Source organism: Zonotrichia albicollis, chromosome 18, assembly GCF_047830755.1.
Source record: "Zonotrichia albicollis isolate bZonAlb1 chromosome 18, bZonAlb1.hap1, whole genome shotgun sequence".
NCBI classification, from domain to species: Eukaryota; Metazoa; Chordata; class Aves; order Passeriformes; family Passerellidae; genus Zonotrichia; species Zonotrichia albicollis.
Genome location: NC_133836.1, coordinates 11079582 through 11094030, shown reverse-complemented (window position 1 = coordinate 11094030; position 14449 = coordinate 11079582). Strand labels below are relative to the sequence as shown.

At 47.4% G+C, this 14449-nt stretch overlaps 1 protein-coding gene across 1 annotated transcript; it reads right to left on the bottom strand.

Annotated features, from left to right (window-relative positions):
- Positions 1–360: 360 nt before the first annotated feature.
- Positions 361–14385, bottom strand: ANHX (anomalous homeobox). The gene is made up of 9 exons (XM_026797102.2): positions 13020–14385; positions 12433–12706; positions 11706–11830; positions 11362–11485; positions 10291–10477; positions 9678–9810; positions 9126–9427; positions 4897–4984; positions 361–3024 (listed from the first exon to the last, which is right to left on the bottom strand). Exons 1-9 carry the CDS (start codon positions 13166–13168, stop codon positions 2994–2996), a joined length of 1413 nt encoding a protein of 470 aa, XP_026652903.2. The 5' UTR covers positions 13169–14385; the 3' UTR covers positions 361–2993.
- Positions 14386–14449: the final 64 nt, after the last annotated feature.

Genomic DNA, 14449 nt, shown 5'->3' with positions numbered 1-14449 from the left:
TACAGGCATTCAGCATAGATTCACCTGTTCTCTTCCTCTGCTGCAAGGCCAGGCACCCCGTCTGCTCTGGCTCATGGATGGGGGAGCAGCACCCAGCCCTGAGTGCTGCTCAGCTCAGCCCAGCTCAGCCCTGAGTGCTGCTCAGCTCAGCCCAGCTCAGCCCTGAGTGCTGCTCAGCTCAGCCCAGCTCAGCCCTGAGTGCTGCTCAGCCCAGCTCAGCCCTGAGTGCTGCTCAGCCCAGCCCAGCCCTGAGTGCTGCTCAGCCCAGCTCAGCTCTGAGTGCTGCTCAACCCAGCTCAGCTCTGAGTGCTGCTCAGCCCAGCTCAGCCCACTCCTGAGTGCTGCTCAGCCCAGCCCTGAGTGCTGCTCAGCTCAGCCCACCCCTGAGTGCTGCTCAGCTCAGCTCAGCCCTGAGTGCTGCTCAGCCCCCTGGAACCCAGCAGGGCCAAGTCCTGAGACCATCTGTAGGCCCCACTTGCAAATTCCCGTCCAAACGCAATTAGCTCCTCCAAAGTGCTTTGTGCAGGTTCAATATCCAGGTGACATGGGGTGAGACTGGGCCAAAATACAATGTACTTCAGCTACTTGACTTTACGTCTCTTAAAGGGATATTTTAATTTGCTCAATTTTACATACCAAACTTTTGAATTGTCTAACATAAATTTTCAGGAAAGTAATAAGTTATTTCACTTGGGAAATGACCTAGAAAATTCAGTGGTCCTCCAGAGAGCAATTGTACCAAATTCAGAAATGAAATTCATTAAGTGTAAGAGAAAAGGCCTTAATTCTGCTTTAACTGAAAATCCTTTTTCAGATTTAAGTTTGGAAAAGAGACTTGTTGTTCTAGTACTCCTGAGGAATGTTGCTGAATTGAACCTCTTCTTTTTAACTAAAAACTCAAAACAACTGTGTTCTTGAACTATTTTTAAAACTTACAAGGTCTTAGGACACTGGTGTTGTTAACGTGGTAGAACAAAGGTCACTTATATGCCAAGCCAAAATACCTGCATTCCCTAGCACGGGTTGCTTTCCTAGAAAAGAACCTATATAGAATGACAGCTCTCTAAAATTCCTATACAGTCAATGTTAATCTAATCTTATCTCCCCTGACAGAAAGCAGAACCAAGTATTTGAAAGGTACTGAAAATACATCTCATTGTAAGAGAGGCGTCATTCCTCTTTACTCCAATACATCTCCAGCAGCAGGGAAGTGTAACCTCCCTGGCTTTCATCCTCATGTATCATGTAGCACTGGCTGCCTAAATCAGTCATTTTTGTGACATGTCACCAGCAGGGATGAAAACTAAAGCAAAACTAAAGTACCTTTGGTATATCACACAGCAGCCCAGCAAGATCCAGGGGGAATTTTGCTATGGGGCTGCTGCCTCTGTGTGGAGCCGCGTCTCTGGCTGGCTCCTGACCGTGTCGCGTCTCCGTTCCACCGCGGGCCGCAGAAGGGCCGGTGACAGCGGTGACAGGGCCCAGAGAACGGGTTTTGCCGAGGTGCGGCCATGGCGGCCCCGCCCGCCCCTCAGGGGTCCCGCCGCTCCCTCAGCCTCAGTCCCGCCGCCCCGCGCGCCTCCTGAGGGGCCGCGCGCGCCCCGCTGTTGCTATGGCTCGGCGGGCGGCGACAGCCAATCAGAGCGCGGCAGGATATATCTGTCGCTGTTGCCAACGGCCGCGGACCAATGGGAAGGCGGCGGCGGGCGGCCCGCGGGCCAATGGGGAGGCGGCGGCGGGCGGCGGGAACGGCCCCGAGCGGAGGGCCGGGCGGTGCCGGGGCTGTGAGGGCAGGGCGGGCTCGTCCCTCACGGGTGTTCGTGCGGCCCCACGAGCCCGGCGTCTTTGCTCCCTGTAGAAATGCCCGGTTCACTCACGGCCCCGCTGTTGCCGGCAATAAACGATAACGTGTGTGACCTTTCCAAGCACCGCTGTTCCCAACACAAACAAAAGGGGTTATTTCTGGTGAGAGCCACCAAAATAATGGAGGTTTCAGGCTCTCAGCACCCGCAAGTGTTCCCAGGACAGCTGGTCCTGCCCTTTAATACATAATTGACATGTGAAAGTTATCACTTCACATCCTTACCTTGAAAGAAATGAACTCTGGAGAAACAGTAAGTGAAAACCTTTACTTGAAAACTTTGGAACAAAAGGTAAGGGAGCCATCTTCCGCCTGTGTCTCTGGGCTGGAGGTCTGGCAATGGGGATACATTTTGCAATACAAGTTTTTCAAAAAACAGTAACACTTTATGAAAATACCCAACCCCACCCCCCCCCCCCCCATAACTTGCAGGGTTATTTTTAAACCTGCATGAAGGGTACTTCTTGTATTAAACCTCAATTCAATGGCATGCCCTAGCACTGAAAATTCTGCTGGCCTCCAGTTTGTGTCACCTGTGACACCACGGAGTATGGAACACTCCAGAAGTTACACTCTGCTGTAAAACAGGAAGGCACTGATAAGAAATAGCAATATTTTACCAGCACTTACTGAGACCTTATTTTCCAAGCCTGATAAAGGGTTATCCAATATCCACTGCAAGGCAATGTGACCAAATTTTACTCCTTTGAGCACAGGAGCTTCATTTACCTTCATGATGCAACTCAGATCTAGCCAGTGCTATGATTAGATCTATGTTACTGCCACAGAACCAGTGCCTTGATAATTTTGACATTGACAGTGCAGCTTCAGACAACTCCAGGAAAAACCTACAGTCCACAGTGCACCTTTGCTTTCTTCTATGCTTTGCAAAATTCTTAATAGAACTGTAACTAAACCAAACTTTGTAACCATTGAACACACCTCCATCTTTCTCCCTCACTCTATTCCTCTCCCTGTCAGACCCCTCTTCTATTAAAAAAAGGGGGAAAAAAGGAAACAGTGGAGTGGTTCCTGGGGAACTGCAGACCCATGGAGTATCTGCAGGCAGCTCACATCCATGCACTCTCCGAAAACTCACAGAGCAGGCATGCTGCCTGGAACATGTCGTTGGTTAGTGAGTCAACAACAGGATCCTCCGGGACCTGAAAGACACAGGAAGGGACCAAAGCCTCAGCAGGTGTGATTTGAACCCAGTTGGTTATGGTGGAAGAGCTCCTTTGAGCAGAGAGCAGCACAAGGTGTGTGATGGGAGGGGATGGCACTGGTCAGGGCTGTGTGCATGGAGGGACAAAGGCCTGCTTCCCCTCCACATTCACAGTAATCCATGTTGTAGAAGTGATGAGCACAATCCATGCCAAATCCAACTCCCAGGAATTCAGAGCAGAGCAATTCCCTTCACTTTGCCCAAGGCTTTGACTCCTATAAAAGGCAGTAACTGGCAGAGGGTAAGACAGGAATGAAATCATTAAGGAAGTGATGTCCTGGACAAGGGAGCTCTGCTCAAGGAGAGAATGAAACATCTCCAAAATGAATTCATTTTTTGTTTGTTTGCTTGCTTTCATTTTACTCGTATTTTGATTCTAACAGGATGTATGACCTACCAAAAAAATTGAGTCACGGACAAAAGAAAGTTTTCACCTGCACCTCTGTGGTTCAGGGACAGGAACCAAACATCTGCATATTCTTGCCACAAGCCCAGAGTAAGTTGATTCAGCAGAAGCAAAGTGCCCAGGAAGTCTGTAGAATGCTGTAAAATCATTTACCCATTCAAGTTCTTCCTTTTCATAGAGCTCACAGAAAAATATGCAAAAATTGCTTTTCTGAATTCTTGAACTGAGTAATTGTTACAAAGATTTGAAGATGTCCCATTTGACATCTACAAGCATCACTCAGTATCTTGCTCTCTGCCCATAGTGTACTGAGTGTCATGTTTCTTCACCACTGCAAAAATCAGTGCAAGGATGCAGAACAGCAAGATGAAAACCAGCTAGAGACATCCTGCTCTGGGAATCTTAGAAAAGGCTCATTCATTATTAATGCCCAAAGCTTTCCTTCTCGTCTGGCTTACATTATGGCTGGGAAAAAGGCCACTTTCCAAGATACAGATCTTTATATTGATGCTTTCAGAGACTCAAAAGAGGTTCTGTTACTGCCCTCAGAGCTGCAGCCACTTCTCATAATGAGGCCAGCAGATATGGGTCCTGCTTTCTGTAATCTCTTTTGAAAAGGTTTTCCCCAGCAGCTCACACTGAAAGGGAAGCAGCAATGGATGCTGACTGACTGCGAGACCAACACATGTGAAGCCAAAAAATACATCCATGTACAGCTCAGACAGGGCTTCCTTGGGTCCTGTTTTTAGGTAACAATTCAGAGATGTGCTCCCATCCCCTTGAAAGCACAAGATTTCTAATTTGTATTCTCTACTGCCTTGAAGTCCCCATCAGAAGGAATGCAGACTGCAGCCACAGCATGGAAGTACCTTCTTTATCCTGGCCAATAATCACACTGCTCTGTGTACTGCCATCAGCCATCTCACAACAGTGCAGAATCCCCTTTCATCCACAATAACAAAGACTTGCAAATGAAAATTGCATTAAACATTTTAAGAGATCTGAGAGAACAGAGTCAAATTGTGCACAACACCTTAGAGAGGAGGATCTCAAGCAGCCATCTTTGTGTGATTGTTCTATAGGTGAGCCCTCCATTGCTGAAAATTTCAATGACACTTTGGATATGCACAGGGTCTTTTGGTCACCATTTCAATGACATATTTAGTAAAATTAGGGTCTGATTAGCAATTTAAGTAGGAAAAAACAAAACCACCTTTCCTTCTACTATCTGCTGGGTGTTAGCCAGGGAATGCCCAGCTTGCCCTGAACTGGACTTCAGGAGCTATGCTTAGATCAAACATGTTTCATACTGAATATGATATGAGATTTCACATCTCCTCTGAGAGAGCTGCAGGGGATTGTGTGTACAGAGCTCCTTTCTCTGAACTTTAGGTGTGTTCTTACCTGGCTTTGTCCCAGGGCTTGGCTTTCTTCCATACAGGGTGCAGAAACAGGTGGGCACTGAGTGCTGCCAAACACAGTCTGAGAGGAACTGGAAAAAATATTATATACAAGTGCATTTGTATTTATGTTCTATTTGCCTCTTACTGGAATGTTTTGCAGCAGGACAAGAGAGGTTGTTGGCAGGACTGTTCATTTGATAGAGTTCTGTTAATTTGTCTAAAGACCTGTCCTATTTCTCAAAATTGTTATGGCCTGAAAATACAGGTTCTGCAGTGGGAAGACTGCCCTGACCAGGAGCAGTATACAGGGAATCACATCTCAATTGGCAACTTTCCTTCTGCCCCAAAACACTTCCCATAAATAAGGAGGTGTCTACCAAAGCTCCTGGAACATGTTTTAAAAGCAGAGACCTTAAGAGTCAAAATATGTGGTTTTAGACAAAGACACAACATTAGCTACACTTCTGCTCCAGCTTTCCAAGGCCACCAGTGGAGTCTGGGGCACATCCACACTGCCCTGGAGGCTCTGCCAGCCTCACAAAACACATCAGCCTGTGGGCACTGGGTACTCAAGAATGGGATGTTCTCTCCCATCATCACCAACTCAAAAGTCTCTCTAATGCAAGAACAGTGCCCAAACCACCACCAGAAGAGCCCAAGGTGTGTGTCCATTTGGACCCAGACAAGAGGTGCCCAATAGTGGAGTACAGGAAAGAAGCAGAACCAACAGGATCAGTGTCAAGTTCCCTTCCTTGGAATGCTCCCCAGGTTCCAGGGACCAGCCCTGGGACTGCTCTGCTGGAGGCTGCATTCAGAGTCACATTTCCTAATGACAAATGGGCTCAACTCCCTCTGCCACCCTCTCAAGCATTTGTCTCATGTTTTTTACAGCCCACTTACAGCGACATGCACAGTGCCCTTAGCAACGAGTTCTGCAATTCAGTTATGCAACATGGCAAGGAGTAGCCTCTGATGGTGGTTTGGGACTTGCTGCCTGCCCCTGCCAGGATGCTGGGCTGTCCAAAGGGGAGAGCCCAACAGCAGCAGGATTCCCAGCACTCTGAGCTGGAATCCCAGAAATGCAGGCAGAAGCTGTAAGCCACCATGAACATCTCAGCACTGACATTTTCTAAATCAATATGCTGGCTCAAATGCAGAATGCCTTGCTCAGTGTGCTTTTCTCTCTGAAATGGAAGGCACAAGATTTCCACTCTGCAAGAACCATTAGCTGGGCTACATTCCACCTGCTCTGACTTGCAGAGTGAAGAGGACACACCACCCCTATTTGTAAGGGGGAGCATCTGTTTGGTGTCCCACAGGGCCTTCCAGTCCATTTGCTGGATCAACCCCTCCTCTCAGGCAGCAGAAGCAGATGGAGACAGTCAGCTTCCAGCCTGCTTCCCTCTCACACTCCCACCTCACAGCCCTGTAGATCAGAAGAGGTTTGGACACAGCCCAGGTGCGTAGGAGTGGCTGTAAAAAGCCCATGAAAGAAATCAACAGGAATTGTTCTGATAAGCTTTGAGGCCACATCCTGTCCAGGTGAGCATCTGTAAAAATGAGACAAGCAGATTAAGGGTCCTTTGGCTGACTTGTAGCTCTATCCCAGTGCTCAGGAAGCAAGAAGAGCATAACACTGAGTCCACTCCAGATAGGTGATCTTGGCTAAATAATTTCCTTCTCTTTGTGTTACTCTTACCTCTAAAACCAGGGTAACATCACTGCCTTGTCCTTACAGACATCAACACTCACTTGCCTTGATCAGACAGTTTGATCTCTTGCCCCCATGAGTCGTGATGCTCATTGCACCACAACTGCTCAAGAGGACTCTGGTACCAATACTCCTCTCTAGCCCCTGCCTCTGTTAGGGGGCTCTGCCTTATAACACAGGTGATCCTCACTGACTGAGCAGTCATCTTACCCAAGACTACCCACACCAGCTCTCCTGGCTCCCTAGAGAGAAACTGCAAAATTAAATTGCTGAAATTGCAGCCCAAGCATCACTCACTTCTGAAAAAGACTGATGTTCCATAGCACTCATGGAATTTTGAGGAGGTCAAGGTTTAGGGGGACCTGGACCAGGCCACTAAACAGTGTTTACAAATAGGGTTATTTGAGCCCTATGTCTCCACCAAAAGGTGCCCACAGAGCAGCAAGCCCTGCCCCTCACAGGAATATGATAAAGGGTGTGTGGATGCCTGGCACACTGACATACCCAACCAGGAGACATTCACCATAGATTTCTTCTACTGGCAGAACATATTTTAAAAATAAACATGAGCTCACTCCAGAGTCAGAACATGCAATTTTAAATCCAGCCATAATATTGCCTACAAGCCTTGCTGATCCTTCATGATCTTTAGCCACTGTTTAAAACTGTGAATCCCAAAACACAGCCTGAGGTTTACAATGTCTGACCTGGGTTCTCCCCAGCAATTCAGAGCAAGGAGTCTGACATGAATGTGAACGAGGCACCAGGCCAAGTGAGGAACAGGGGCAAAAGGCAGAAATGATTTCTGCAGGGAACTGGGGCCAAAGCCTCACCAATCTTATCTTCAGTGAATCACTGCATTTACTTGTTGTTTAACAAGCCACAAAGCCTTCTGTGCCTCTGCTTTCTCATTTTTAAAGTGGGAATAAAGCTTCTTCTACCTCCCTTTCTGACAAACTGACATCATCATGCTGGCACAAACACTGGTCAGTGTCAAGCAGAGGGTTAAAAATGGGGCTGCTGCTCCTGCTCTGCCTTGCAGATCAGTAAATTAAAGGAAGCCCATAATGTCTGGCAGTGTTTATTTTTATGTAACATTATGGAAGTTGTATAACATATGGAAAATGGCACGAATTTTTGTTGTTTTGCAATCTCTGAATTTATCTCAATTCCCCAGGAAAATCTGAAATCTGAAACCTTTGTTATAGGTGGAAAACAGAAAGAGAACAGTGCCTGTCTTTCTGTCTTCCAATCTGGAAAGCTTGCGCTATGGAATAATCTTGTCATGAGGTTGTGAAGCTACAAAAACTATTTTAGGATTAAGTACAGGCCCTACCAACCCAGCCCTCACTGGATCAGTACAGGTTATGCTTTTCTGCCAAAACCAAGCAAACAGATCAGAAACTGAACCTGCCTAAAAAGCAGGGGGTCATATCTCCTCTGATTAGGCTGGTTCCAAATCTCCTGTGTGCCACACACACACTTGTATACTTAGACAAGATTACCCATGCACAGATATAAATACTGGCAAAGAAGGATGGACACAAGGAGAAGCAGTCCCTGGGAATGAGGTGTGTCACTATTTCTGCAACTCTCTTCAACAGGGACATCAGGACATGGCTGGACTCTGCACCACTTTTCTTCCTGCCTTTAGGCAGCCCTGTGCTTTCCCTCCTTTTACCTGTGAGGAATAGATTCCAGGGTCCCTAGCTGTCCTCCTCTAGGGATTAAGCTTTCATCCTGTAAATCTGACTGCTGAATGATTCTTTCTGAACTGGCTTCAACACAGCCAGCTTGAGGGACTGTGCTCAAGGGAACTCTGAAACCTGCTGAAGTAAATGCTCAAATTAAACACAAGTACAGATACAGATAACATAGCCCCAACCTCTGACCCAGCTATTCCTTCTCTCCTTGCTCCACATTCACCAGAGCCTGGGTGAATGGCAGTTACAGCCCTTCCTGCTCCACACACTGATGGCAAAAGCAAGTGGGCATCACTTATCCTATCAAGCCTGTTCTGAAGAAGGAGAAAAGGATGGTGGGAATGCTGAACAAGACAGGACAGGAAGAAGACAAAGAGAAAGAAAGAAAAAATAGCAAGAGGGAGAGGAAAGTGAAAACATGTACTTGAAGACAAGCACCATGTCACAGTTAAGTTCCCAGACTTTTCTCAGACAATATCTTAATGATGACAGGCATTAAAAACCCAGAACATTGCAAGAGGGCAAGGTGAGCAGACAACACTTGGAGGGACTCTCTCAATGGATACACCAAAAGGAACCCACCACTATCTTATGGAAGTGGTTGCAGTTTAGGGAAAAGAGCAGGTAAGTGTGTCTGTTTAAATACCTTAAATCAGCAGATTTTCTCACTGAACTATCATGGAAGAGGAACTCCAAAGCTCCAAACAAGCCCTGCCCTCCTTCATCAGGACACTTAAGTGAGCAATAATGTTTACAGCAATGGGAAAAGAAGCTTGGAAGTCTGAGGGTCAACAATCTGGGTGCAGTTTTACTAACCTTCTACACCTGGGGTCCACACGGAGCCAGAGCCTCCTCCAGTGCTGTAAGGGGGCCACCACATGGGCAGGCAATAATTCACAGAGGGAAAGGACTGGGAGGAGCGCAGGACAAAGCTCCCCTGGCAGGGGCTGCCAGCAGCTCTGCTCACTGCTTCTCCAGGCAGCAGCACAGGAGAGCCAAAGCAGGTTCCTGCTTCCCTCACAGCCTCAGTGCCAAAAGGTACAGGTTGTTCAGAGCTGTGAGTGGTGAACAAAGCCATGCTTGTTCCAGCTTCATACAGCTCAGGGCTCTGCACACAGCTGCAATGATGGAGAAAATGAATCAGCCAGACATACTGCTTTGCCAAAAGCGGACCCCCAGCAAAACCTCTGAATCCTGCCCTCCACAGCTGGGAGATGAACTGCTCTGAGTGGACATGGAACATCTCCATCAGTGGTGGCAAGGCTCCCAGGTGATGTCCCCAAGGAACCAACATGGAAGTCAGTTCTGTGAATACATTTAGATGCTGCTTCATTTCTGAACTGTCACTGTAAAGATGCCATACATCACCTGGATTCCAGCATCTTTAAATATGTCCCTTCAGGAGGCTTATACAGAGGTGCAGCTGACTGCTCCCATCCTGGCTCACTGGGCATGTGGGTTATCTCTGTTTGCCCAGGGCTGATGTCCACATGAGATCCACCTGAAAGGTGCAGGCCAGGCAGGTGAAACAATGCTAATGATTACTCCAAAAGGCAAAGAAACAAGTCCAATCTGCCAAATGCAGCAAGACCCCTGTGTTCCTTGTGACTGAGGTTTGGTTCAGTGTCTGTGGAAGGACATGGAAATACTGGGTTTTCCTGGAGTACACTGCCCTTATTCCAGAATCTGAGAGCTAAACCTGCTGCTTCCCATGTATTTGCTTTTATTTGGTGCCTCCTTAAAGCCAGGCATCTCTTTTCACCTGCTGTTGCACAGGCGTTAGCAGTGTCTGCTCCTCTGGAGTGACAGCCTGGAGCCCAACACCGAGGCACTCCACTGAAGCAGAGGCCTCCAGCATCCACTTGATCCATCAGCACATAATGCTGTTCTGAACAAGCAATATCCTTCCCTTCCTGAGGGAATTTCAAATTGATTTTCACCTCTCTGGACCACATCCTGAACCCATTAGGAAGAGACAAACCTGCAGTTTGTGGAGTGTTGGATCCTTTATCCTGTGGCTCACTTCTGTGGGAAGCCAAAGCCCTCTCAGGACAGGAATTGTTGAGCTCTTCCACACGAACAAGACGGGATTTCTGGCGGCGTCGATAATTTGCAAACCAGTTACAGACCTGGGTTGGCCGCAGGTTCACGGCCCGAGCCAGTTCCTCCTGCAAACCCAGGTGTAGGGAGAAATCAAAGGAAAAAAATCACATCCAAATAATCAAGCATTTCCCTTCAGTTCCAAAAGCAGTCCAGCAAGAGACCTTCCAAAGCCAGAGGCATTTACTCACTAGGTCTCTGATAGGCCTTGTGGATTCCATCGAGGAGACCATTTTATAAACTCAGAGCTGATAGAAAACACAAATTCCACCCTGCACTCCCAAACAATCTGTTTGCTAAGGAAGCCACTGCTATTCTATACTGCTCACCAGATAATGCCCTCACCAAACCATGCACTTCCCATAAAATGACAGCTTCACAGAGGCAGACATTCAAGTCTGAAGCCCTCACCTGGCAAGGCAGTGATCAACAGTGCTTGTTGATTTAATTCACACATCTCTTCCATTACAAATCTGTCCCTGTCCAAAGAAGGCAGATCCATGCATACACCAACACAGCCTATTGTGTTATCACATCAAATTATCAGCATTTGAAAAGTCAGCAAAAAATTTGTTGTGGTGAACAAAGTGCAATTTTATATAGGTTGTCACTCAGTCAAGTCAGAACTATTTATCATTGTAATAGAGCTCTGCTGAGTGATGGCTGTTTGGCTGCCTGTGCTCAATCACTACAAAATTAAAACTGTTAAAAACCCAGTGAGGAATTTATTGCCCCTCAACATTTGTCCACAGCAAGAGAAATTACTTAGCATGAACCTCATGATTTTTTAAAGAAACCTTTAGGGAAAGATCACATATGAGGAATCCTAGCCCCAGTAAGCCTTTTGAAAACAAGGATTTAAAAATTAAACCAGTTATAGACTCTTGATTACAGTGTCCTGCTTTTCTGTGACAAAGAGGTTTGATTGGAAGTACCCCCAGCATATCCCTACCTTCTGTTTCTTGTCTGGATTTGCTGTCACCTCTGCAGCAAACCTGAACAGGTGCTGGCGGACTTCTTCTGAATAATTTCGATTCTTCAAACCATCAGGACAAAGGGAAAGAGGTGGAGGATTCCTGAACACAGGAGAAAATGGGATTAAAAAGGACCCAAAAGGAATAATTTGCATTCATGGGAATTTTCTCACATTGCCAAAGTGGTCAAAATATCAAGAAAAACCAAGCTCCAAGAAGCAGCATCTTGAGCAGTAAAACCAGCCTCTGCATCTGGAGCCCCTGCATCTGCAAACTACAGAGAAAAAAATATATAAATCTTGGTTTCCCCACTGTGCAATACCTCTTCCTGCAACGGAATTTCTGCAGTGGTGTCAGAACATCTGTCTGCTGCTTCTCCATAACCCTCTGGTAGTGAACCTCATGCCAAAGCTGCACCAGTTCTTCCTTCTCTTGTGCCTTGCAATGCTAAAACAAAACTGTGCATAAGCAAACTTTCCAGAGAGTCACTCAGACTGTGTATAAAGGAGAAAACCCTCAACAGAAACACACTTAGGGATTCCTACTGGTTTGACAGAGCTAGTAGTATTATCTGAGCATATGGCTGGCTGTACCTTCCCTCAAGTACACAGGGAGCTGCCTAATTCCTTCTTTTCCCCTGATGCAGACGTCTGCATTACCAGATCTAGAGGCCAAAAATCCCTCACCTTGAGTGGCACCATCCAGCCTTCCTCATACATTCCCACCCTGCCAAGCCCCTGAATCTTGGGCTTCCCAATACTTCTATGTCCTGAGCCCTAAGATTGTTAAAAACTCCAAGAACCAAAAATCCTGCTACAGCCAACCCCATAATCAGCCAGTTACCTTTCTCTCCTTGGCTGATTAACTCGAAGTGCCTGCAGCAAAGGCTTTGGCAGGTCAGCAATGCACTTCTCACCTTCCACTGCCTTACACGAGCTGGAAGTGCTCCATGTGCTGCAGTTCAGGCACTGCTGCTCTAACAGCTCCCAACTACTGTTTTTCTAACATGGCTTTTTGTTTCCATGAAGAACTGAAGAACACATTCCTACCTCCAGGAGTCTGCAGGCTGCATCATGTTGCCCTTTATGGATATGAACGGACACACAAGCTCGGACAACATGGATGTTAGTAAGAAAATCTCTGTTGTTCTTGCATTTCATCATGGCTTCAACCAGCTTCTCCAGACTAGGAGAAGAGCTCTGGAGCTCCTGGCAAAGCTGTCCTGCTAGATCCAGCAGTTTGGTGGGTGGGGGATGCTCGTTTTCATTCTTCGTTAACATGGCCATGAACTGCTTCATCATCATGTCCTGTTGGAAGCTTTTTCTATGCAATGCACAAAGTTGTGGTTAGATAAAAACTTTTTATCTCCTATTTTTAGCTTCTATGGTATGCTTTTCTTCTCTCTTTTTTTTTTTTTTTTTTTTTTTTTTGGAAATAAATTCACTGTGCTGTTAAAAGCAGCCTAAGGACCTCAAAATGCTTAAAATAAAACTAGGCCTAAAGCAGCCCTGAAAAGCTAAAGACACACCAGGTTTGCAGTTGAGAAAAGTGAGCTCAGAAAGACACAATAAACTTTCCCCAAAACTCAGAGACTAACTCTAGGGTTTACATCTACTGCTTACAGGTTAAAACTTACAAAATATTAAGTCCAGGTGAAACTAATTTGGTGAAATTTCTCGAAAATTGCAGGCGGCAGGCCCGGGCAGACCGCAGGTGCTGTAAAATGTAAAAGCCTTGCCGGGGCTGTGTCCCGCACGTTTTCCTGGGCGAAGGACGCGGCGCCATTCCCCGGAGCCCCGGGCCAGCTCCAGCCCCGCCGGGCACAACGGGGAGAAGCTGGGAAAGAGCTGCGAAGCGCAGGAGCTGCGAGCGGGACCCGCTCCGCTTCCCCCCGCAGCGAGGGCCGCTCCCCGCGGCCGCCCCGTCCGCTCCCAGCCCCGCGCTCACCGCGGCCCCGCCAGTCCGAGCGCGCCGCGGGCTCTCGGCGGGCTGGGGCAGGTGCGGCGCCTCCCGCGCTTCCCACACAGCGCCCGCCAGGGCTGCGAGGCTGCCCCGAACCCCACCCCCAGCCCGCACGGCGCTGCCGGGGCGCACAGCGGATGGTGAACGGTACAGAATAGATGGCAGCGAGTTCTTCCCATAGTAGAGTATTTTTGAGTCGCTAATGGGGATCAGACAAGCACTGATAATTGTGACACACTTACAGCGACTGAATGAAGAGACACGCAGCTCAAACCCACCTTCTATAGGTGGGTGCTGTCTAAAAACAGATGAATCATCCTGACTCAGTTTAAGGGATAAAAAACTGAAGCAGCTACGGTTTGCCTTGAATCAGATCTGAATACCACTGTGAAGGTGTCAGTCCTCCCTCAGTCCAGTTTCCCGAGGCTATGGAACAATGAGGGACCATCAGCAGGAGCCAACAGCCCCCGGGCACAGAGGCTGGGTGCCGGCTGTGAGCCACCCTAAACCTGCACTCCAACAACCAGCTGGTGCCAGCACCCCGCAAAGACAAAAGCTCCACGCTTGAGTGCAGGCAGCTTCCTCTGCTGCATGCAGACACATTGTAAAACCTGCCCATAACCCTCGGCAGCAACCTGTGCTCAGTGGCCCTTGATTTCTCCTTAGGCTTTGGTGCTGGCCTTGAAAGACAGGAACTGGCTTCCTGCTCTTGCTGTGTGACACTGTTCTAGATCCAGACATGAAGACAGAAAATCCCGCATTATTACAAGACAAAGCCCCAGCACACAATTTTGAGCTGAACATAGAAAGCTATTTTCTTTTGGCAGTTTTCTTTTACTCACCAATTTTGTATTGCTGTCTGTGGAGTTACAACAAAACATCAGGTCACTTTATTTTCTGCATTTTACTTATTTACATGTATGAAAATTTAACAAGGATCTCTCATATCTTATCTTACATATTCACACAATCAGGTACACCTTGCAAGGGGAAGAGACAGACTGTTGCCAGGCACACCAGATGCCAACTGGCACCGACCGTTTCCAGGGACTGGAAGCTGATACCATCACACTGTGCTGAATCCAACTGCCCTTGAAAACCATT